Source organism: Zingiber officinale, chromosome 3A, assembly GCF_018446385.1.
Source record: "Zingiber officinale cultivar Zhangliang chromosome 3A, Zo_v1.1, whole genome shotgun sequence".
Lineage (NCBI taxonomy): Eukaryota > Viridiplantae > Streptophyta > Magnoliopsida > Zingiberales > Zingiberaceae > Zingiber > Zingiber officinale.
Genome location: NC_055990.1, coordinates 149,286,158 through 149,310,775, shown reverse-complemented (window position 1 = coordinate 149,310,775; position 24,618 = coordinate 149,286,158). Strand labels below are relative to the sequence as shown.

The 24,618-nt window shown below is 37.1% G+C and overlaps 1 protein-coding gene across 3 annotated transcripts; it reads left to right on the top strand.

Annotated features, from left to right (window-relative positions):
• The first annotated feature begins 6,406 nt into the window (after window positions 1–6,406).
• Window positions 6,407–23,553, top strand: LOC122052770 (protein HUA2-LIKE 2-like). 3 transcript variants are annotated; one of them, XM_042614469.1, is made up of 12 exons: window positions 6,407–6,921; window positions 7,236–7,312; window positions 11,815–13,854; window positions 19,070–19,523; window positions 20,694–20,802; window positions 20,895–21,007; window positions 21,091–21,275; window positions 21,663–22,125; window positions 22,204–22,594; window positions 22,757–22,924; window positions 23,039–23,079; window positions 23,176–23,553. In XM_042614469.1, exons 1-11 carry the CDS (start codon window positions 6,793–6,795, stop codon window positions 23,062–23,064), a joined length of 4,155 nt encoding a protein of 1,384 aa, XP_042470403.1. In that variant the 5' UTR covers window positions 6,407–6,792; the 3' UTR covers window positions 23,065–23,079; window positions 23,176–23,553. The 3 variants fall into 3 exon arrangements, with proteins under 3 accessions (XP_042470403.1, XP_042470404.1, XP_042470402.1); XM_042614468.1 differs by having other exon boundaries at window positions 6,408–6,921; window positions 22,204–22,654; XM_042614470.1 differs by lacking the exons at window positions 22,757–22,924; window positions 23,039–23,079; window positions 23,176–23,553 and having other exon boundaries at window positions 22,204–22,303; window positions 22,384–22,526.
• Window positions 23,554–24,618: the final 1,065 nt, after the last annotated feature.

Here is a 24,618-nt window from a genome sequence, read left to right as displayed (position 1 = left end):
AAATGCTTTATCAGTTAGTCAATTAAATATTTTATTTCATTAATTGGCTTCCAAGCTGTAGTGAGGCATTAAGCCTTCTTAGTTATTGGAGCAATAACCACTTTCTAGACAAAGCCTCTTAAGGAAATTTAAACATTTAATTTTCTTGCTGAAAGCCCTAAGTCAAATTAAAGTTCAATTTAGACAAGACTTTTGAAGCCAATATAGGTTCCAGCTAATTGGATTAATTAGAAATTTTGAGGGCATATAACTTTTAGGAATTTTTCTAATTTGACCCCCGTGAAATCTAAGATACCAACTTAGTCTTTTAAAATTTTGAGTTTGAACAATTAAACATGTATGGTTTTTCAAGTTTTCTACTTGTGTCTTCAATTTATCAATTTTAATTTTTCAAAATCTTCTAATAAGCAGGTTTTGGCTAGAATTAATTTAATTCTTTATTTTCTTTTTCTAATTTACAACTGTCTTTAGATAATAACTTAACAAATTTAAATAACTTATCGGGAGGAAGAGATTGTACCTGACTTACCTTGTCGATCTCATTATCCAAAGCTCCCCCTGAACTACTTTCTTCTGATGTCACTCCCCCTTCATCGATGCTCATTTTGGATGAGCTTGCTTCATTTTCGTCGTCTTGATGATTTGCCATTAACGCAAGTCCAGCAACCGCTTCAACTTATGATTCGGATGATGTTTCGTCCCACGTCGCCTTTAGCATCTTGTACTTGTTAGATTAGATAGACTTCTTGTTATTTCCTTTATCCTTATCATTGATCTTTAACTTAGGGTAGTTGTCTTTAACGTGCCCTTCTTCATTGTAGTGGTAGCATCTGATTGCTCTTTTCTTTCTTATACCCTATATATGGTTAGTTTTTCTAGATTTAAATAATTTTTAAATTGTCTTACCATCATTATCGTTTCTTCGTCGTCGAGAGAAGATTCTGAATCTTGTTCGTCCATCCTTGTCTTAAAGGCAACATGTGCTTTAGCTCCTTCTTTAGATCTGTACATCTCATTTCCTGGACTTCAAATGTTGAAAACATCTCTTTTAAGGTAACAGATTCTAAATCTTTATATATATAGTAAGTATCTATTAATGGTACCCACTCTGTAGTTCTAGGAAATGCATTAAGCGCATACCTTAGTGAATCTCGGTTGCTTACCTTCTCTGAGATTCGTGAGTCCAGTGATGAGTTCCTTCATTCACGAGTGAAGATGTGCAACGGTTTCTTCTGCTTCCAGTTTTATGTTGTTTAACTGATTCCTTAGCGGATCTCATCTCACGAGCTTAGCTTTGGACGTCCCTTCATGTAGTTCAAGGAACTTCTCCCAAAGCTCCTTTGCTAAGTCATAGGCGTCAATCCGGTTGACTTCTTCTAGCGGTAGAATGCTCAGTAGATGGAACTCTGCTTTGTAGTTTGTCATGAAGTCGGCCTGCACCTTCTTTATCCACTAGTATTCTTCCTTTCCTTCGGGTGCTACAAAATTGAATTTCATTATTAAAAGTAATTCAAAGTCGGTTTTAAATAATACCTCCATTTTCTTTTTCCAGCTCATGAATTCTTCCTCGAACTTTGGTGGATAAATGCTCGGTCCGACCATCTCGTGTGCTTCGTTTGGCGATTAGTCCTCCTGAAGCATCCTTGCTCTTATACCACTTGTTAGGACCCTTGGCGGCCGGCTAGAGGGGGGTGAATAGCCCCTGTACAAATTAAGACAAAGAAAACATTTCTCGCCTTATAACTTAAATAAAATGAACACTTGCATAAAAGAATAATAAAGAAACTGAAAAAAAAGATACACAGCGAATTGCTTAGTTACAATCAGGGAGGTTGTTAATTCAAGGTGAAAAAATATACTAAAAAATTTCTTTCAGGCGGAGAAGTCTCTTACAGCAATGAACGCACAGAAAAGAAGCTAAACAAAAAATATAAGAGCGCACAAGTGTTGTTTCTTTGTATTTCTCATTGTATTTAGCTTCTAGTAGTAAAGCTGCTTATATAGCCCTGTTTGGGGGCACCTGGAAGTGTTCCAGGCGCCTGGAATGAGATAAAACCTTATCCTGACGCGTCGGTCAAAGTCCACATTGATCTTGATAAAACTTGGCTTCCGGGCACCCAGAAGGGTTCCGGGAGCACCGGACTGCTCAGGGCGCCCAGAATGGTTTTGGGCGCTCCGAAGGAGAAAGTCAACATTTTGTTGACTTTCTCTCTGAGCCTCCAGCTTTGGCTCTGCTTGCTTTGGTCCGGGTCTTCCGCTTTGGCTTTGTTCACGTGGGTGATTTCGGCCATCCGGAATAGGGCTCATCCAAACCTAATTCCTTCCTTCTCGAGAAAGCTTTTGCTCCGACTTCTCGTCCCTCGGAAACGTCGTGCGCCTCCTTCTCGTCCGCCCGCGTACTCTTCTGCAGCACCTCGTCCCTCAGACACACCAAGCCCGTCAGCTCTCTCCCGTGTCGTCCTTCTCGCTAGCTACGTCTTTTGTTTGACATCCTGTGCTCCTAAGTTCCTGCACACTTAGACATAGGATTGAACATAATAGGACATAACCTAACTTGTGTGATCACATCAAAACAACCTTGGGGTACCAACAATCTCCCCTTTTTTGATGTGAGCAACCCAAGTTAAGTTAGGGTAAACTAACATAAAGTAAAAGTAATAAATTTACAATTAAAGTACAAAAAATTTAAAAAGTTAAAACTACCTCCCCCTAGACATAAGCTTCCCTTATCCCCCTTTGATCACATACAAAATGGGGTACCAAAAGAAATCTAAGTGTAAATTTTTCAAAAAATAGGAATGTTTTTAGTTAAAATAAAATTTTATTTTTAACTTTTTGAAAAACTTATCAAGTTTTTAAAAATTTTGAAAATAATTTTGATAGCACTTAAAAAGACTTGCAATAATTTTCGAGCTCTCAATTTAAGCATGTTTGATTATTTGAAACTTTTAGTTGTTTGATTGATTATTGAGCTTGATAATTTAAATTTATTTACTTATTTTATTGTTTATTTAACATATTTAAAAGAGTTTTATTAATAAATATGGTTTGTCAACATTGTTCACGAACATTGTTCACTAACATTGTTCACGAACGTTAATGAGCTGAACACATATGTGTTCAAGCTTGTTTGTTTAGCTTAACAAGCTTTTCAAGCATGTTTATTTAATCAATTTTGTATATATTGAACGAACATAAACAAGCTTATACCAAGTCGAACACCAAGCTTGTTCACGAACGCTTGGTTCATTTACAGCCCTAGTAGCTTGTTTCAAGATATGTTGTAGAGTCGTAACAAGAACAGAGACTTTGCATAGAGGTGAACAAAAACTTCATTACTGTCTTAGACCCCGAGTTCTCCTTTTATAAGCATAGTTTAGTCAATTGATAAACCCATCGATCATCTAATCCGTTCGGTCGACCGAGCCTCCTATCGGTCGACTAAACCCTATGCTTTCTTTCTTTGTTGAGATTTGATCCTTGCGTATTTATGAGCTTTAATGGTTTGGTCGACTGAACAATAAACTTTCCCTGTTCGTTGAGATTCACACTTAATTCATCATTAATGAGGTGATCGTTCAGTCAACCGATCCCCAGGTTCGGTCGACTGATCATCCTACTTCGGCTTGATCTGATATATGCTCAGTGCCATATCATCAAGGTTTGGTCGACCGATCTGCTGGTTCGGTTGACCAATCCCTTAGTTCGATCGACTAATCAGGTCGATTTTGTAAAACAGAGCTAAACAGTAATATCCCTGTAAAACAAAGGTTAGCACAACTATATGATGCATGATTAGTATTTGACAGTAATACTGTGTTGATCTTAACTTGGAAACCTTCTCGGTTTCTTCAGTTGGATCAGTGACCTAGGGTTTGTTTTTTTTCAGAACACAACCTCACTATCGCTCCTCTCTAGTTGCTTACCTTAACTTATCTGCCAAACATTTGATCCTCCATACTTGTTTAGACTTTCTCTGCTTAGCGTCTGATCACCTGATCCACTAAGACTTTTCCTGCAATACTACATTAGTTAGTAGCAATAATGATAATATAGAATACTATGGTAAAACTTAACTTAGATTTACCAAGATTCGCTGGTTTGGTCGATCTTGCGCAGTCGATCGGAAACCATCCGATCAACCTTGCTTGGAGTTCACTCCTCCAAGACTTCCTGTTACCTAAGGTTATCTCCCCTAGGATTTTCTTCATCTAGCTTCACTCATTAGAACCTAGAGTTACCTCCCTCTAGGGTTTTCTCCACCTGACTTCACTCACCAGGACCTAAGGTTACCTCCCCCTAGGATTTTCTCCACCTAGCTTCACTCACCAAGACTCAGCATTGGATCGGTCCACCAGGGATTCAATATCGAGTCCTCCAGACCTATCAAATCCTTTTACCTGACTTCCACAATCTATCGAGATTTCCCTTGTGTAGCCATAACTAGAACTTCTTTTGTCTAACCGTAGTTAGGACTAGTCACTCAATTAACTTCTCACCCTTGCCTAGCCACGACTAGGACTTCCCTTGGTCAAGCTCCATTAAACATATTTGTCGGACATTAAAACCTTGGAAGTCGATTGCATCAACATATTGCATATCATTTGCTAAGAATTCATCCATGGAGATATCCTTTTCAATTGCTTATTCCATTCTATTATCATTATTTTCTTGTTTAGTTCACGTATCTTCAAAGAGTTTTTCCAATAATATATTCGTATGTACTGGGTTATTCTCAACACTAGGAGCTTGTTCATTCAAATTAAAGTTATAATTAATAATCTCTCCAGTATTAACCATAATACTAGAGGAAGTTGAAGGTGTCATATTGCTGGTACTCATATTTATATTTGGATTAACGCTTATGCTTGGGTTCTCTGATTCCATAGTCTGTATCATAACTAAGAGTCTTTCGTCAGAAATTAGATAATCTCTAATATAATAAAAATTTAACTATATTGTGAATACAAAAATTGTATTAAGATTGTAAATTTTTCAAAAACACAATAGTCGGGAGGAGGAAATGGAAAAATCATAATATGAGTTTTATTGTACTATCTTTTGGGATTTTTCCATTTAGAAGGAATTGACTTTTAGATAAAAAAAAATACTACATTTTAGATGCATAAAATAAAGTGTTAACACTAGTAAGAAAAAAACATTTATAAAATTTGCAATGTTAATATTCATACAAGTTTATAGACTAAATAGTGAAAAAAAACATCTAAAATCTCGTAAAAGCAAACATACATGCCTCTAATCAGAGTGAAAAGTTTCGTCCAAAGTAGGGTGGTTTTAGATTTCACTGGTGCTTTAGATGTTTTCTGGATTGCTTGGAATTTTAGAATAGTGAGTCTATATCGAGAGTTTTAGAGCTAGTTCAACAGTAATTTACACCAAATCAAAGCCCACATTTCGGATTTAAGGATGTTTTGCTCAGCTAGAAGATTTGAACACTGATAGACAAAATAACATATCTAAGTTTCACCCCACTAGTAGACTCGAAATTGGCGTATTGCAAACCATCGGAAATGTTTCACCGGTTGGAACTTCGGTGGTCGGGAGGGGATGGTAGTCCGTCTTCGTTGAGTAGTCATTGAAAACCATAGGAAATGCCCCGCATACGATCGAAAAAACACGTGTTGCAGAATCGGTAAAAAAAAAAGTTTAGGTTTTTTCTCCACTTTTTTTTAATGAAGAAACTACACCATTACTAGGAGACAGTTTTGCTTCGGACAAATGTTGTGAAGAAAACAAGCATGGTTTGGATACATCGTTTGGTTCGGAAGAATACAGCTGCCACGAGGAAGGACGCAACTGCTACAGAGATACATGGGAGGGTAAAATTAGTATAACCTACCTGATTTAATTATTTATAAAGTATCTTATGTGAAATATATATTTAGTAAATTTAATTACTAGTTCAGTAAGAAGTGGAAGTTAAAAAGTTCTTTTTTATGGGTTAATTATAGTTTCCTAATTTATTTATTTACATATGATCATGAAACTGATCCTATAGGATCATTAAGAATTACATTATAGTTTCCTAATTTATTTATTTACACATGATCATGAAACTGATCCTATAGGATCATTAAGTGACAAATTACATCTTTTTACTACCAATAAAAAGTGGCGAAGTCGCTTGATACTAGAGAAGTTTTGACCAGAAGAGCTCTTGCAAATTGCAACGGTATCATTTACTTTATTTTATTAGCCCACTGCATTTTATTTCGAGCACCGCGTGTTAATAAATTCTTCAGTAGTAGTCCTTAGCTGGAAACAACAAAGGGTGTGTGACTGCGAGCGTATGCTCCGCCGTATGCGTTGTCGCGCATATACATGGCCAACTCGAGCGAGTCAGGGACACAGAGAGAGGCGGCTAAATAGGAACGAAATCGCACCCCTCCCCACAATCAGACCCACCAAAAAGGCAAGAAAAAAGATCTCGCCGCTTTGCTTCCGCCTCTCTTCTCCTCTCCTACCCACACAAACACAATTAGAGCCAGCGTCCGGTTCGGTTGCCTTTTCGTCGCCCCTTCTGCCACAAATTCGCCGCCGCCGCCTCACCTCCCCTCCCCTCCCCTTCACTTCCCTTACCTTCCGTCGCAAGCCGCCGATTCGATGCCTGTGCACCCCTCGGTCGCCGCCGCCAGACCTGCCTTCTCGTTCTTGAAAAGCCGACAAGAGAGGAGGGGGGAACCGCTCCCTCGGCATCCCTCATCCAGATCCCGGAAGCAGTTTCCCTAGCAACCCTAGGCGCTCTGGGGTACTGCGAAGCTCTTCCTCGCTATGGGCTCCAGCAGGAAAAAAGGATCTGGAAGGGCGGCCGCCGCCGCCGCCGCCGCCTCCCAGCGCCAATGGAAGGTCGGCGATCTCGTTCTTGCCAAGATGAGGGGATTCCCGGCATGGCCCGCTGTGGTACTTTTTTTCCGTCCTTGCATCGTTCTTTTCAGTTGCGTTTCTCAAATTGCTCCGCTATTAGGCTTAGAGGTCAAGTGCTTTTACTTACCCTTCTTGAAGGGAGCAAACGGAGCAAACAAAGACCATAATTTGAGGCTATGTTTTCCATTCAGTTGGGGATCTAGTTGAAAAATACTTGTTTTCAGTAATAGATTGTGTATACAAGAGGGGAACTGGATTTGTTCTCTTTTTTTTTATTAAAATAAACCCTAATTTTTTTGGACGGGTGGACTTTGATGTACTTGCTAATGGGCTCTCTTGGTGCTTGACAGATTAGCGAACCAGAGAGCTGGGGCTTCTCCGCTGTGAGTAAAAAGTTGTTCGTTTACTTCTACGGAACCAAACAAGTGTGAGTACTGGATCACTGGAATTTAAGGGTATATGGAATGATAAATACTAATTTTTGTAACGTTGTTCCGGTTATACTTTATAACATCTTATTTCCTTCGTGCATTCTGGCCTCTTTCCACCAGTAACCTAACGCATTGGTCTCATCTTCTGATCTGTTTGTTTGTCAACACTTCTTGCAAAATATGGAGTTCAAACCTCCATTTTTGGAGGCCTGTATTGCAAGAAATGCAACACGGTAGAATGTTTCTAATTTAGCCTAAGAATTAGTATTTTCCTTGTAAAAAACAACTGTGGTGGTCCTATTTCAGAACCTGGATGAAAGAAAGACACTGTGGTTGTTACAATACTGATTCAGAGGTGGGAAGCTATTTTGAAGAAAGCTTAATTATTCTTGAATAAGGATATTTGATTGTTGAACGCTTGGGTTTGAGATGGGAGGCTATTTTGATGTAATTCCTTGATAACTTAGTGGGTATTAGACACCAACAATCTACAAAAAGCTAAAAATTCTATATATCTTGGTGTAGTTACTAATAAGGCAGTAATATTCTTAATAAAGTTCAAATGCTAAGAGCCTTAGGCTCCGTTTGGTATGTATGATAGGATAGGATTATATTTTCAAAAAGTTTTTAATCAAGCGTTTGGTAGAGTTGATTAGGGGTAGGATTATGGATGATTAGGGGTAGGATTCATAATACCTTAGCCTCAAGAGGGATTATTTATTCTACCTTTAATCCTATCCTAATCAACCCAATTCTATCCTATCATGTATACCAAACGGAGCCTTAAGGTACAAACTATACCAAGAATGAATCTTCTGCCGAGTCCCTTAGTTTTTCCTTATGCTATTCCATGCCGTTATAACCAGAAATGGTTGCAATTATGAAGCTAAAAGTACTTTTCTGATTTGTCCACTTCTCTAATAGAAGCAATTTCATTTTAAGGAACATATGATGACTATTTATGCTTGAGCCTTTGCTACAGAAATTGGTTTGATGCGATAGTTCTTGTTTCCTTGGTAATTTTTAGTTAGTTAATGCCTACATGAAACTTCCTATTTATTATACTTGATTCTAGTATATTAATTTTTCATTAATTATACTCCCTGTCATATCTTCTTCTCTTATATCCCTTCTATAATTCCTCCTATTGCTTGCCACTTCCTCTCTGTATCTGTTCTGCATCAAGTGATGTCATAACCATCTATCTCTTTTCCCTCCCTCTAACGATTTTTGTTTTTTTTTTATTGTCAATCACATTATCGACTTGTTGCAATCATTGTGCTCCTTCATTGAAGGGCAATATCTTTTGCAGAATACCAAACACCTCATTGTCTCTTTCTGATTGCACCTGTTGGCCATCACTCATCTTTCCAATATCCTTGGCATGGTATATTATTGTGTGTTTCCCCTCCAACTCAATTGCAACCCCTTGCATAGTCAACTACTACTCTCAACACTAATAGGATCACCCTTTTCATAAACCTCTTATCAATGAATAATGATAAAATGAGAACATCCCAATTGCTCCAACTAGCATCTTTACCAGATAGTAACATCAATTGGCCATCAACAGGACCATCTCAGTTGACACTTGACATACTTGACAAGCTGATCCTTCTATGTTCTTCAACAGTTGTCTCTATTGTTATTTTATATTGTTCGAGCTGACCTCTATGGGTCTCTTTACACTTTGTGATGCGACACAAGAAGAGAGCTTGATTGTATGAAGGTATGTGGACTATGTAATTTGGTGATAAAAAAGTGTTAGAAAGATTGTAGAAACTTAGGCATCACACTTAAGGTATCCTAGGCATCACACTATGTAGATTGCATCATAATCTGATTTTTTATTTAGAAACTCACTTTCTATTTCCTATTTTAGCAGTACACCAAATATGCATATTAGATTTTTTAACTAAAAAACATAATGGATTAAAGACTCTTTGACTATCAAAGATTAGAATTGCTGAATAACAGTGTTCTAAAAAGCTCCCTAGGCGGCCGCCTAGGCGCTCGGCGGTCGGCAACTGCACCGGAAAGGTGTTGGGTGGCCAACCTAGGCGGCCCAGCCGCCTAGGCGGTGCTGGGCGCCGATGGTCGTCGGTGGGCACCACATCACGTGACACAGGACGCGTTCGCCACTACTGGACGCATTCACGAACGCATCCGTCGCAACCAGATCCGTCGCCGGAAGCTTCCGGCGGCACTAGAAGCTTCGCCTGAGGCTTTCGGCGGCGCTAGTGGTGCCAGGGTCGCGTCCAGCGCAGGTGTAGGATGCGACGCTAAAGCTTCCGGTGCCGCCGGAAGCCTCCGGCGAAGCTTCCGGTGTCGTCGGAAGCTTCCGGCGACATGTCCGGAGGCTGCGTATGCGTCCGACGGCGGCGGCAGCGGACGCGTCCCGCGTGTCGTTCAGCGTTCGCGATTTTTATTTTTTCTTTTTTTTTTTAAGTTTTTTAATTATTTATTTAATTAAACAATTCCTCACTTAAATAAGGTTTTCAATAGGCTTTTATACCCCTAATTAAATTATCTCAACAAACTAAATAAAAAATATAATTAAAATTTAAATCTTTTTATAAATTTTATTAATTATTTATATTCACAATTTTATATTTAAAATTTTAAAAAATTTCTAATTAATTTAATTAATTTATTTATATTCTAATAATATTATATTTAAAAATTCTAATAACTATTATTAATTAATTTATATTTTGATATTTTATATTTAAAATTAAAAAATTCTAATAAATCTTATTAATCTAAGGAATCCGCCTAGCGGCGCCTAATCCCCGCCTAGACGGCCTAGACGCTAGGCGCTGGTCTAGCGCTCGATTAGCGCCTAACGAATTTTAGAACCTTCTCTGAATTGTTGAACTATATAACTTCTTTTTGATTTCTCAAATTTTGACTTTCAAATGTTCAAACTTTTACATTATTTCCCATATAGTCTCATCATTTTGCAAAGTATGTCAAATTAAAAATTGGCTTTGAAATTTTTATTGCCGCGTTTATTGACTTTTAGAGGGAAGTGTCACTTGTCTCCATCACTTAGTCTTATTGCATTATTTGTTTTTGCTTCATCTGTTGTAGTCCTTGTGTCGCCATCACATTTGTTGTTACCTTCTCCTATTTCCCTTTAATGAGCTATTGTGGACTCTCCTTGTATTCTTGCATTGTTGGTTTTCTCTAGCATATTTCAACCCATCTTCCTCTGCTATTCTCAAATTGCCATTCGTTGAGAAAAAGATAAAGTCGCAACTAAGAGCAAAAGTCTTAAATGACCCTCTAATCATTGTAAATGTATCATTAAATCCCACCTCACTTTTTCAAAGAGCCCCAAGTAAAACCCCAATTTTTATAAACTTTCAAAGATACCCCACTTTCTTAGTTGGAAATTCCTTTAGTGATTGTTTAACCTTAGTTGGAATATTAATCAAAAGTCATAGGCGGAATATGAATGTACAACCTCTTAATTGTTAAAAGCCCTCTTAACAGTAGCATCAAAGTCAATTAACTATATAAAAAAAAAAGGCAGCCCGATGCATGAAGCTCCCGCTATGCGGAGTCCCGGGGAAGGATACACAGCCTTACCTTGCTTTTTTGCAAGAGGTTATTTCCAGGATTCGAACTTGTGACCTTTTGGTCACAAAGCAACAACTTTACCGTTGCGCTAAGGTTCCGCAATATGTCTTTATTTAAAGTAATATGTTGTATAAGTAGTGTTTCGGTATTGTGCTAATGTTTTGATGCATGGTATCAATAATGGATTGGAGTTGAAGAAGAAAGGAAATGAAGCATAGGAAGAAGATATTGTTTGTACAGAGCATGATTTTAAATCTTATACCAGATGGGATGAAATGGTCGAAATATATCATTCTCATAAATTATTAAAACAAACAATGTCTCCTTTCTTTGATTCATCTTCTTCCTCCTTCAACATCTAATATGTCCTGGTACCATGTATCAGAGCGTGATATTGGAACAATATCTTTCCAAGGACCAAAACTATGACACAATTTGAGATTTTGAACCTTAGCACCGAGTGGTATCTAGTTTCGGTGATTTATTAGAATGATATGTTTCGCCTAGCACGGTACAAGATTTCAAACTATGGATATCACACATCTAATCTACTATCTCAAATGGCCAAGTTTGTACTTTAATGCCTTGTATAACCCATATCCTATTTTTTTAACCTATTTCAGGATATTTCTATCTTGATTTTAACATAATTTATATAACCTGTTTCATGTGTTTTGTTTTCTGTAATAGACTTGAAGTTCTCTAAATTTTGATCATACCATGACTTGTTATTTGTGGTTTATTTACTTCCCTATGGTGTTTATGATTAAATATTTATGATGCTTTAAGAACTCAGTTACTTTTAGCCATGTGATACTAGTATGTTACATCCTATTAATAGATTTAATTTCCCATATGTTTTCTTTTTTTTTTTACATTTTGTGGTCTTTCTGATGTGAAATTGACTGTTTAGTGCCTTCTGCAATTGCACCGACGTTGAAACTTTCACTGAAGAGAAAAAGAAAACTCTTTTGCTTAAGCGTCAAGGTAAAGGGGCTGATTTTGTGCGAGCACTTGATGAGATAATTGATGTTTATGAAACCTCGAAGAAGCAGAATGCAGATCAATCTATTTCAGGAGATGATGAAGATGAGTCATGTGGTGAAGATATAAACTGTGTAAGAACCACAAGCAATTCTTCTAATTTTAATGACAGTTTGGAGTTTCACTCACATATAGCCTCCAACTGTGAGCTAGAATCGGCATGTAACTTAATAGAAAACACTAATAGGATCAACTTTGAAGAAATTTCTGCAAACTCAACTGCTGATGATTCACCGAAGAATGTGCAAATTCAAAAGTTGTCCATCCTCGATCAAATTAGACAAGACCCGCTAGTCACTAGTTCTTCGAGGAAGAAAAGATTGAAGGATTCTTCTCATAAAAGTTCGCTCTTGCCAAAAACTGTGCCAACACTTAAGAGATCAAGGAGTTCTTTACTTGCTGATTCTTCAAAAGCTCTTGAGTCCTCTTCGGTGTCTGATTCTGATCTATCTGGTACTTTTGTTCCTGATACTAGCCAAAATGATAATCCAGAAAACAATAACAAGCATGGTCTGTCACACTCTGCTAGTTCAAATGGTTGTTGCAAGGAAGTTGCTGCTGATGTAGCATTAAAACATGAGTTCAACAAGTTCACTCCAGGCATTGTAGACTCTGATTGTCATCTTGATGCCTCTACAGACCAATACTTGGATAATAAAGAAAGGTCAAATAAAAATGACAAATTTTGCTTGGAATCTCCAGTCAATAAGAAAAGGAAAACTGATCGAGAAAAGGCTACAGAAAATTCAGAAACTAAAAAAAATGATTTACCAGTTGTCCTTAGTAGTAGTTCACCCAATTTGTTTGTTGAAATGAAAGAAATAATTGGCCCTGGAGATGGAGATGAACATCTTCCTTTGGTGAAAAGAGCAAGGGTTAGAATGGGCAAGCCACTAGAGGTTGGGAGACAGCATGGTGAGCTTGTTGGTAATGATGAGAATTTGCACACGTCAAAGGTGAATAAATTTGATGGACGTGATATGCCATCTAGTTCAGGAAATGATGATGATCTTAATGGGACGTTCGTTAAGGAAGAGTTAAATAATTCATCAATAAATAATAACTCTCCTACAAGAACAAACCATATTTTCTGGACGACCAAGTATCATTTGAATGTTTCTTCTCTGGATGTTGAAGCAGCTTTGCCTCCATCAAAACGCCTACATCGTGCCCTAGAAGCTATGTCTGCTAATACTGCTCAATCTATGAATGATTTTCCTGAATCATCAAAGGCCACAAAATCTACTGCATCTCTGGATGTTTGTGAGACAGAGGCAACAAAGGCCTTTAATTTTTCTTCTGACGCAAAGATTGCCATCCCTGAGATATTGCAGAGTACACATGCTTCTGATTGTCATGTACATGCAACTAATGAATCAACCTTGCCATTGCAGAATATAATCAAATCTCCATTAGCTTCTAAAGTAGAGTCTTGTGAGATTTGCCCTGAAATTGTCAGCGACCCACACACTGACTGCGATGAAATTGTCGGGGGCCTTGATAAATGCAATGGTACTATGTCCAAATTCACAGTTGTTACTACTGAAAAGAAAAGTCCACAGGCTTATTCTTTGAAATTTATAGAAGACGAAGTTAGAGTTTCCTCCACTAAAGATATGTCTGATAAAGTATGCTTCCACTTAAACAATTCAAATAAAGACTTAAAGGGAAACAAGGAAGGAAGAGGTATTGTGAGGATGAATGAGGTTAACAGGGATGACACTTCTGATTCCAATATGCACAAGGATGGTTCTCTTTTGACTGCCCGAGAGGGTCTTCATCCTTTTCGTCATGATGAAGCTGTTTCAATTGTATCAGCTACAGATGTGGTCTCAATGACAAGCAGTGCTTCTGTGGCAACAAGGGCTTCTAGTTTTCAGTCTGATGAAGACTGTCAAACTGGTAACATGTAAGCTTTAGCATTGGATTTTAACTGCCAGCTAACAGTTGTGTTCTTCTGCTGCTTTTTGCTAAAAATACTTGTTGTTTTATCAGTAGTTACTCATTTTTCTTAATACAATTTATTCTTCATCTTATGATGAATGATTTAAGACAAATATTGCTACCCTTTAAAACTTCCTTTTAGCTATCAGAAGTAAATTATGAATATAGAAAAAGGTAGAAATTCCATCTTTAAAATATAGTTGTATATGCTCTTTATCCTTGTTTGTCCACTTTCCTGTTGGGTATTTGTTTAACTAAATTTTTAGTTAAATTTGCTTGTTTAAACCTTCTCCAAATTCATTTTTGAAGGAAACATTCATATGAATTTTAAACTGTAACTCAAGTTTTGATGTAAAAGACATTACAAGTTGAATGCTCTAAAATGGAATTACACTTGTGCTGCAAAGAATAGGCAAAAGTCTAACGAAAAAATAGGAACATGCATAAACCACTTAGTTCTAAATTTACTTAGATATGGTGGAGTTTGTAAATTCATATTCCAAAGTTTATAAAATAAAATACCAACTTCTTTGTATCTAAGCTTATCCCATCGATTCCATTTTATGCAATTACCTTCCCTAAGAGCTGCCTCTTAGATTATTACCAAGACAGCAAGAGCTTTTTGTCAATATTGCCCTTCCACTAGTTATTTACTTATTAAAGAAATTCCTAATCTCCTCGTTCTAGTTTCTCATCTTTCTCTGTTGCTGCTGCCTTTCCCTCTTAATGATTCTCACGACTTGCCCATGCCAAGGTTCAAAATGTTTAGTTGCGCTGAAGATTCAGCCTTTGACAGGAACAATAATGTGTTCTTATTGTGGTAACGTTCCAACGCATAGTGTTGGTAGCGAATTGGATATTGAAGGAGGAAGGAGAGGAAGCAGTGGAAGGAGACATTGCCTATGTAGAGTAGTATCGAGTTTTGATAATTTAGTGGAATGGTACTTTTTTATTGTGTCACCCGACATGGTACAAGATTTCAAAGCATGACCCATGCTTGACCAAATCCTATGTGTAACCAAACCCCATCTCTTGTTTCCCACTCCCAACATGGAGAGAATCTCCTTTCATTGACACTTTTTCCCAACACAATTCTAGGTCCCCACAACCCGTGGCAGAAAGTAAAAGTCCAAACATGTGTAGCAAACTCTTTCTTTCATACTTCAACCTCTCTTGATGGACTATCTCCTGGCAGAAGGTGGAAGATCAAATACATGTAGGAACATATTTCAGATTCTTTTGATAGACTATCCCCCCTCGTCTCCCAATTACAACTGACCTAACACCATGAAAATCCATTCACAACCTAGTTTTCACAAGCCATCAGTGTCTTGGCACCGCCTCCTAAGGTTGTACTCAACCTCCTTAGTAAGCCTCTGATTGTTGCTTGCGAGATCAAAACCGCCCCTACTTCACCGCCTCCTAAGGTTGTACTCAACCTCCTTTGTAAGCCTCTGATTGTTGCTTGCCAGATCTAAACCGCCCCTACTTCACTTCTCATGCAACATGCCCCTTTTTCTCTCACCCCTACACACTCGTAACCAGTCAACCACTCTGCCACCCCTCCTCTTTGTTTGTGAGCATGCTTTCCTTGGTTCCTTTTTCGCAATCCCATTGACTTGGAGTGCTTTTCCCTCTTTTGTCTTGTTCTTCTCTTAAATAAAAAACTCAACCTTAACTTGTTCGCTGTTATGTTCATCTAAATCTTAAAAAACTTAGGTGCGTTTGGTTTGCACGTTTTTCATTTTCATTTTTTGAAAAACGCGTGTTTCTGAAAAATGGTGTTTGGTTTGTATTTTCCATGTCTGTTTTCTAAAATAATAGATAGCATTTTCTGGAAAAATAGAGAATGACGAAAAGTCATTTTCTATTTTTTAGAAAACGCGCGTTTTTCAGAAAATGAAAATGGAACATGTGTAAACCAAACACACCCTTATTCTCTATTGTTGGCATCTTGCCCATCATGGTACACCCTCACCAACCACTGATGCTAAACTCTCTTGTCTTCTTTGGGTTCTCTTCATGGCTTTTCAACAATATTGAGCTAACAATAGCTTCGTCAATGATGTTCTCTCTCTATTTTTTTAAAATAAGAGATGAACATTTATAGTTGTACTCTCACAGGAAAAATGTATTCCACAAGGGCTAGACTTCTCTAAGAATTTATGGTTGAAGGATTTGTCTTTTCTTCACCTTTGAGAGTTTTCAGTTGTTTATGTTATGTTTATACCTTGATACAACAAGCTTGATCCTAGAGTTATTCACATCTTTTTTTGCTTAAAAAAAATGCGCTACTGGTGTTATGATCCATTGCCTTATCATTCTTATGTCTTTTCTATGTCATATTTTTTAGGCTATTATATTTATGGGATTTTCCTTCATTGTCTTTCAAAACCATATCACTTTCACCATCAACTACATTCATATCTCCTAGAAACATCTATTACTCAATTATAGTTGTATCAAAGAAATTTTCATCAGACTCATATCCTCCATCAACTTTGCCTCTAGATCCTTCAACATCGACTCCCTCCCATCAGACATTGTCACACTGTTGTACCTATTGCCCTAAAAATGACAAAGGTAGTTCCACTGTTCCTATTGCCAATTTTATTTCTTTTGAAAAAATTAAGTTTATCCTTTCTATGTTCTTATCTATGAAGATTTTTAGGTTACACTATGAGCTCTTAGATCCCATTAGAAGTAGATGATGGATGAGGAGATGCTTATGATTTTATCACAAGGAACATGTGAACTTGTTTCTTGTTCTATTGGTCTACAATGTGTATCTTGTCGATGGGTATTCACCGTTAAATTCTTATCTAATGGCCAAATTGATCACTGTAAAGCAAGATTGGTTGCCAAAGGATACACAAAGGCCATTGGTGTGGATTACTTCATGATATTCCTCCATGTTGCTAAATTGTAGGCCAATGGTCAAAAATGCAGTTTTGCACAACGGTCTTTCTACATAAGTTTATATGGAGCAATTTCTAGGTTTTGTTGCTCAGGAGGAAATTAAAATATTTATGATAGAAAACACAATTTGTGGTCTCAAACAATCAAATGTGGTTTGAAAAGTTCTATCAAATTGCTCAAGTTGGCTTTAGATGTGGTAAAACTGATCATTCAGTCTTTATCCCACATGGTACAGTGTTTTAGGTTGGTAGTTTATGTTGAAATAAAAGTAATATGCAGCACTTCAGGCTACTTTATGATTCCTTGTGTAGTCGGAAGTAACTTGATAACATAGGAAAGCAGAAAACAATGTGTTGTAGCACACTATTGCTGAAGCTAAGTGTAGAGAAATGGCATCCACAACTTGTGAGGATGTAGATCAAGTCCTTTTTTTTATTATCTTGGTTTTAACAACACTATCAACAGATATAGATTGTTATGGCTATTTATATTGCAAGCAATGGAGCATAATAAACACATTGAGGATGATTGCTACTTCGTTCATGATGTCTGTCATGTCCAGGAAGATCAGCATGCCCATATACAGATTATAAAGAATATAGTGTTGATAGTTTTATTAAATCTCTTCTAGATATCTATTTATATTTCTATCTAACAATCTGAGAATGATATGTATCTGTACTATAGCTTGAGTGAGTAGTGTCAGGAAGAATAGACATAAGTTACTTAGTATTATATCTACCTAGTCTAACTAATTTTCTTAGAGCTTGATTGTTGTATCGTTCTGGTTCCAAATGTTTGAGATGATACCCAACTCAACTTTGTGAACCTCAACTTAACTGAGTGAATCCAAGTGTATATCTAGTTTTTTTCCCTCTAAATTTGCTCATTTTCAATCAAAGTTTGTTAATATGTGTTTCAATGAACATCTAAAAGAATGTTCCATGAGAAATAATTTTAATAGACGGAAGATTTGGATAGGCAATATCTTTCTTTCCAGTGCCTTATACAAAATGGCTGCATTTTCTGTAATATATTTGTTTGGCTGAAAACCCCAAATGACTGCATTTGGTACTAAATAATTACTTAAATGCTGGTAGTACTTAGATGAAACATGTTTATTCTTGGGTGTAGTTTGAGACATGACTGATCCAATCAAATTGAGGTGAACTAGAAGTGTTGCATGCCTTGAGAAGTTAAAATACCAAGGAACTTTTTATATTATTTATCTCAATTTATCATTTAGCAATTATTTATTGGGAGCTCAAGAGTAATACAAGAAAACAAAGAAGAAGTTGGACAAGTTTCCAGCACCGTGTTGAATGTTTAGCTATATGCTCTGGCATGTTACCTAATAAATATCATAGTTCATCCCTTACTCCAGCTTGTTGTAAATAAAACAAACTCAACCAATTACTATAAACACTTGTTAGAATTAGGTTGAGATATCTAGGCATGAATTATCAGTCAAAGATGGCATAAGAAAGGAATGGTCCATTTTTGTTTCTTTTCATTTTTCCTGTAGGTCTTGGTTGAGAAATGTTTATGGGCAATACGATCAACATCACACATGTAGTCCCCAATGGGATATGCTACATTGATCCTTATCCCTGCATTTAACTCCGAGTAAGTTTATATGACTTGTGATGTCTAGGTACATTAAATTGCATATAATTATATCAACTAAAATTTTCTATGGCCTCGTACCTCACCACGTAATTTTAATTCAACCAACATGTCTTATTATTTGATTAATTGATCACCTTTTAACATGCCCATGCTAGCTTAATCTTAATTTATATTTCTATCATTCTATCCTCTTAACTGAGATGCATCCCTTTACTTTGAATATTAGTTTTTTTTTTCCCAGTAACTTCATTGATTGATGTTACTATTCTTATTTACATTAACTTTTTCATGTGATTTCTAAATTCAATGAGTGTTGCTCTAATATCACACCACTCCAGAAGCTACTCTCTGTTTCAATACTTGTCCTTTATTCCTCTTCATCAATATAATAGGTCTAAGATATTTAGAAGTCTCTTGTAGGAATTTCTATCGATCCTTTTTAATGATCAAGTTCTGATGTAGTAGTCGCTTGTTGTTGTTGATACTTGATAAACCTTTCCACCAGCATTTTTTTTTATCATCTATGTAATGTGCTGCTACTATGATAACTAATCCAGTTTGCTTTGGCATAGACTAGTAATTTAATATTTAATGGTCTAATTGTTAGATCTATTTGCTTCTTTTGCATTTAGGCATTGTTCTTCAAAAGAAACTTCAAATGGTAGATGCAGTTCTCCAGATTTGACACCCATGAAAGAATTGATTGCTGCAGCTCAGTTCAAGCGAACTTTGTCTCACTGCACTTCATTTACTCATAACTATTTAGACAGTAAACTCATTCCAGATACAGTAGTAAGCCCATCCCTAGTCCACAAACAAGATTCTCCCGGGCAGGGTATACCTTGTAATGGTTTGGCCGACCATAAATTGACTGTTGATGATGGGATTCATGCTCTCCAGAATGACGGCAGAGGTCCTCATGTTAGTATTCGGCTGAAAGGAACAAACAAATCTATCCGTCCAGAAGCAAGTGCAGCAAGGAAAACTTTTGAAGCTTTGTTGTGGACTTTATCAAGAACAAAAGAGAGTATAGGCAGAGCAACACGTCTTGCAATTGATTGTGCCAAATATGGAATGGCTAGAGAGGTTTGGAGCATTTTCTTTTTCTTACTTTAGTTTTGATGATTTTTTTTTCACTTGGCTTGCTTTCAAATATCTTAATTTTCATACTGTTTTATTTTTTTTCATATATGAATTGTTATTTTTTTACAGCAATTGTTCTTATTAGATTCCAACACATGATTGTTTTTTCTGTGCTGTTTTGATTTTAGATTTTGTGTCAACGTATTGACACTTGCAACATTTTTTGTCACCAGCATTTATTCTCCAAATGCAAGAGTTTCTTGTTGCAAATTATGATGTTTAAGATTATTGTGGAAACATTGTTTTCTTGCCTAAAGCCGTTAGTGTCAAAATTTTGTGGAGGCATGCTGGATGGTTGCTATTAACAGATAAATTACATTGAGTGACTAAATGGTCAAAGAATTTATTGTCCAACACTTGAGGAATATACTCATGATGTTAATAGGTGGCAAGCTAGAAATAGATGGACTAAATTTTTTAAAAAAATTAAGGAACAAACTCTTATCAATTTGTCCACTAATCATTTTGCTTTTTCTCAAGTAGGACGTAGCTTTTGGAGAATGTCTGTCATCTCTAAGTGGGTCCAAACATGGTTTTAAAATTGCCTTCCTAGATTGCAGTATCAATGTTTATTGTCCTCAAGTTGTAGGAAACATAATTTCTTGTATGGTAGTAACTTGACTTTCATGTTTCATTGTTAGCCAAATCATTCTTAGAATCTCACCTACACTTTTTGTGTCTGAAAGTTTGTTTCAGGGTTTCCAAAGATACATGAAGGAAAAACGTGAGTTATTGCTTACTTACTTACAATCATGAGTTGTTGATGTGACATCTCTTCTCCCTCTCTAGATACTTGTATGCATAGGTTACTAAATTAAGCTCCATCTGGCGAGAATTATCAAGTGGTTTATTGATGTCTATATTAGATTGTGCATGTTGTTCTATACTCATTTATATGATAGATGGTTTGACAAATAAAGCACCAACAATCATATGGTTGACAATCTGATAATGAAGCCTTTTTGACTTCACAATGTTGCCATCATGAACGATTTTTAAAGTTATTTGGATAAATGTAGAAGGTCTTCTCTTGGGTTGTTATGGTCATATTTTCTTGTCATCTTAGTTTGCATCAAAATGGTTATCTCATGTGCATGTTAATAATCTTACTAGGTAATTGAACTAATACTCCAGTATCTAGAAAGAGAACAAAGCTTGCACAAAAGGGTAGATCTTTTCTTCCTTGTGGATTCAATTACTCAATGTTCTCACATTCAGAAAGGTATTTTGTCGAGTCTGTTCTCTTTTATTGCTTTATTGGTATTGATGTTGTAGTGATAGTTAATTTGTAGTGCTTTCTCTTTAAATTTCTAGGTGGAGCTAGCGATGTTTACCCTTCTCTTGTCCAATCAGTGCTTCCACGCCTTTTGTCCTTTGCTGCCCCTCGTGGAAATGCTGCATCAGAGAATCGTAGGCAATGCCTTAAGGCAAGGACATCAGGATTTTTTTTTCATGTTTTTTTTTTTAACTGTGTAATGCTAATCCTAACGACTGCCATTTGTTGCACTAGGTATTGAGATTATGGTTTGAAAGAAAAACCTTGCCAGAATCAGTGGTTCGTTATCACATGCGAGAACTTGATTCTGCAAACGAATTTCCATTTGGCTCTTCTTCTCGACGTCCATTGAAAACAGAGAGGGCTATTAATGATCCTGTCAGGGATATGGAGGGAATGCTTGTTGATGAGTATGGAAGGTGTAATTCCTCTCATGATTGCTTTACATAAATTAATCATTTTTGCTGATGCATGCAGAAGTTAGTATAAGGATCTAAAATGGGAGAATTACATTTGATGTGTATATGTATATATATATATCTTATGTACTGCATGTGAAATCTATTGGAAAGGGTATTAATTGGTGGATATGACTTCATCTTTTCTCTTTATTGGCGCAGAAAGTTTTAGTGTAATTCTAGGATTATTATTTGTAGGATGATTAGGTTCCTTATACTTGCTTATTTAACTGTTAAAGAACTTCTGTATTATTCATTTATTAATTTTCTTTCCATTTTTGTGGGTAGTACTAGTAATGTACCCTGACCCAACTAATCTGTTTATTTTCATTGTTTTCTTAACATCAGCAACACAAATTTTCAACTTCCTTGCCTGCTGCAAGCTAATGTGCTTGAAGATGATGGAAATTCTTCTGATGAAAAAAGCTTTGAGGCTGTCACACCTGAAGGATCTGCTCCAATTGATCAAAAGGCACATGCTTCCTCTGAGAAGAATCGACATGTATTGGAAGACGTCGATGTTGAACTTGAGATGGAGGATGTATCTCCTCCCTGTGAAGATAGCATAAACTCAACATGTCCTGTTGCAAGTGCTGCTGATTTTAATTCTCATCATCAAGCTAATCATCAATATCCATTGCCCTTTGCTCCTCCACTTCCAGATGCAAAACCACCATCCCCACCCCCGCTGCCATCATCTCCTCCTCCAGTTTCTTCTTGTTCAGATGGACATGGTCTTGCCTCACAGTGTCATTTAAGAAGTCAGAGCCTTAATGATGCTGCTGATTTACATTCTACTGGAAATGCCCTTGTGAGTATCAGTCAAACAAATTTCTAAACTAATATTCCTAGTCCGTATTATTTATGAATCATTACTTTATTCACACAGAACATGCAAAGCCAACAGCCTCATCTTTTTACCCAACAACATACGAATCAACATGATAGTTTGATGCCTAAGCCTGCATCATATTATGCTCCCAATTATGGTAGTACTCCTGGTCAGATGCCTCCACCAACTGTATCTGCTTCTTATGGAACTACTACTCATCCATTTGTACATTCTCAGAATAGTTTGCAGCCCTCAGTTAGCACTACTTTGACAGATACAGTTTACCACGTGCAGCCGCCTCCACCAACAGTTTCAAATCACTTTTCTTATGTTCAAGCTGAACCTCAGCAAAGACCACAAATGTGTGGTAATTATCCTCTCCCTGAGAGATATCAGTATATACAGGATAATGTCCATCGAGGGAATTTTCATTCTGATCAAGCTACAGGTAGGCAGTTTCAAAATGAGATAGTAGCAAGAAGCAATTTTTCTCCAGCTACTCAGTCTGGTACTGTGTTCATCTGTGGTTTGAGTACCATTGTATTTTTTCTGAAGAAAATTTTATATTGTATACCTGATTTTTTTTTCCTACCTTCCTCTCCTTTTAAAGGTTCATCCGTCTATGGCAATATTGAAACACCATCTGCTTCTCTGCCCCATTATGGCCATCCACCAGAACCTCCTCCAATTGCATGTAGTGGTTGGTCACGTCCACCAATGTCAAATTTCTCTGCACCAACTTCAAGATTGCCAGAAGTTCCAGCTCCAAGAATGGAAGGTGGTATTGGTGATTCAAGAATACCTTCTTGATCACGTGTTAATTTATTTATTTTATTGTTCCTTGGATTCCACAAATTTTTCATGTTGTAAAGTTAACCCTTTTGGTTGGCAGGGTGTGGCTATTGGAGACCAAGATGATTTTTCTTTAAATTGGTAAGTTTTATCAGTGACATTGTGAACTGCACATGTTGAATTTTTGTTTATGGAAATCTAATTTCACGCCCTTCTGATTGAATTACATATATCTAGGCTGTTTATGAGGATCAATCACGTAGATACTTTCTTAGAAGTACTCAATCTTCAGCTGACTGGTGATTCTGTAAAGGGAGTTTTCTGCTTTGAAGATGAGCAACGTGATTGGCCTCATTGTAAATAGTTGTATCAGCAAATATTCTTCAAATGCAGCGGTGGAAGGGACTGTGTAGGTACTTACCAATCTAGTTATTTGTAGATTTAGTCGGATAGTCTTATATATTCCTATGAGTAGGATCATGGTATATCAGTCTTTGCCTGATCATTTTTTTTTCTTCAAAAAATTTTTTTCCCCATTTTTTGTTGTTTTCAATTCCATTTTCCAAACTGGAAGAGCTCCCAAATTGGAAAGCTAAAGTAATGCAGATTTGATAAGCTAATGGTGTTATTGTTTTGCTCATGAAGCATGCTGTGTAAGCCTGCAATGTGTTTGGGGTTTCACTACTTGCAAAATTGTCTCTAACCTACTCTGATCGTTTTATAATATTTGCTTGTATTTTTTTTTCCCCATTCAAGATATGATGTGCTTTAGTAACTGATTGGCTGCATGTTCAAGTTGCCAACTGATCTATTCAATCCTTTACAATGATTCTCACTGGTTGGCTACATCCGTTAAAGATGAAAGCAAGCGACCGTGTGGATCGTGTTGCAGTGCTGGAGCCTTAGAAATTTGGAAGTATATATATATATATATATATACAAAATTGCTCCCATGTGGTTTTGCTCTTGCGGTTTGGTGCGGCAACGGTGAGTTGGGCATGTCACATCATCTTAGTTAAAGACAACAAAAAAAACACATGGAAAGCAAAAAATCAAAGACGCGACCTAGGGTTTCTTGTCCTTCTCTTGCCGCCATCTAGGTTTCGTGTGTCGCGGCGTTCCTCCCTCTCAGTCGAGAAGCTTGCGTGTTCCCTCTATTGTCGCTCCTCCCATTCTCGGCGAGAAGTTTGCCGTCTCCCTCTATCGTCGAACCTTGTCGTTTCGTAGCCGCTCCTCCCTCTCTCGTCGTCGTAGGAACAACTTCGCCGCGACGCACGACGAGCTCCTTCATTGCGACGCACGACGTGATCCATCCTCTCCTCCTTGCGTGCCCTCTCGCCCGACACACTCCTCTCCTCCCCTCCGTCATATCCTGTGAGTTTATCCTAAAATTTTTAAGCCAAGTAATTGACAACTCCTATAAAAAATCCACTAAGATTGAGTCAAGCACCAACATTTTGGAGATGACAAACAAAGTTCTAGTAACTTAGATTGGGTTCACGATGGTTTTGAATGCAGGGAAGTTCTAGTAACAGAATTTTGGGTCAAAACTGTTGGTTCTAGCAACATGGTGTCAAGCACCAACATATTTCTCTTCCAACATTTTGCTCGCATTTGTAACTGCCTTATTGATAGTTTAAGGTTACCTTTTACTTCACAACCTATTATTATTTCAAAAAT

Bases quoted from the DNA above. Each gene is read 5' to 3' on its own strand.
- LOC122052770 (XM_042614468.1), top strand. From the start codon at position 6,793: ATGGGCTCCAGCAGGAAAAAAGGATCTGGAAGGGCGGCCGCCGCCGCC. The intron at 6,922-7,235 runs GTACTTTTTTTC...GGTGCTTGACAG, and splicing joins TCCCGGCATGGCCCGCTGTG to ATTAGCGAACCAGAGAGCTG. The intron at 19,524-20,693 runs GTTTGGAGCATT...TAATCTTACTAG, and splicing joins AATATGGAATGGCTAGAGAG to GTAATTGAACTAATACTCCA.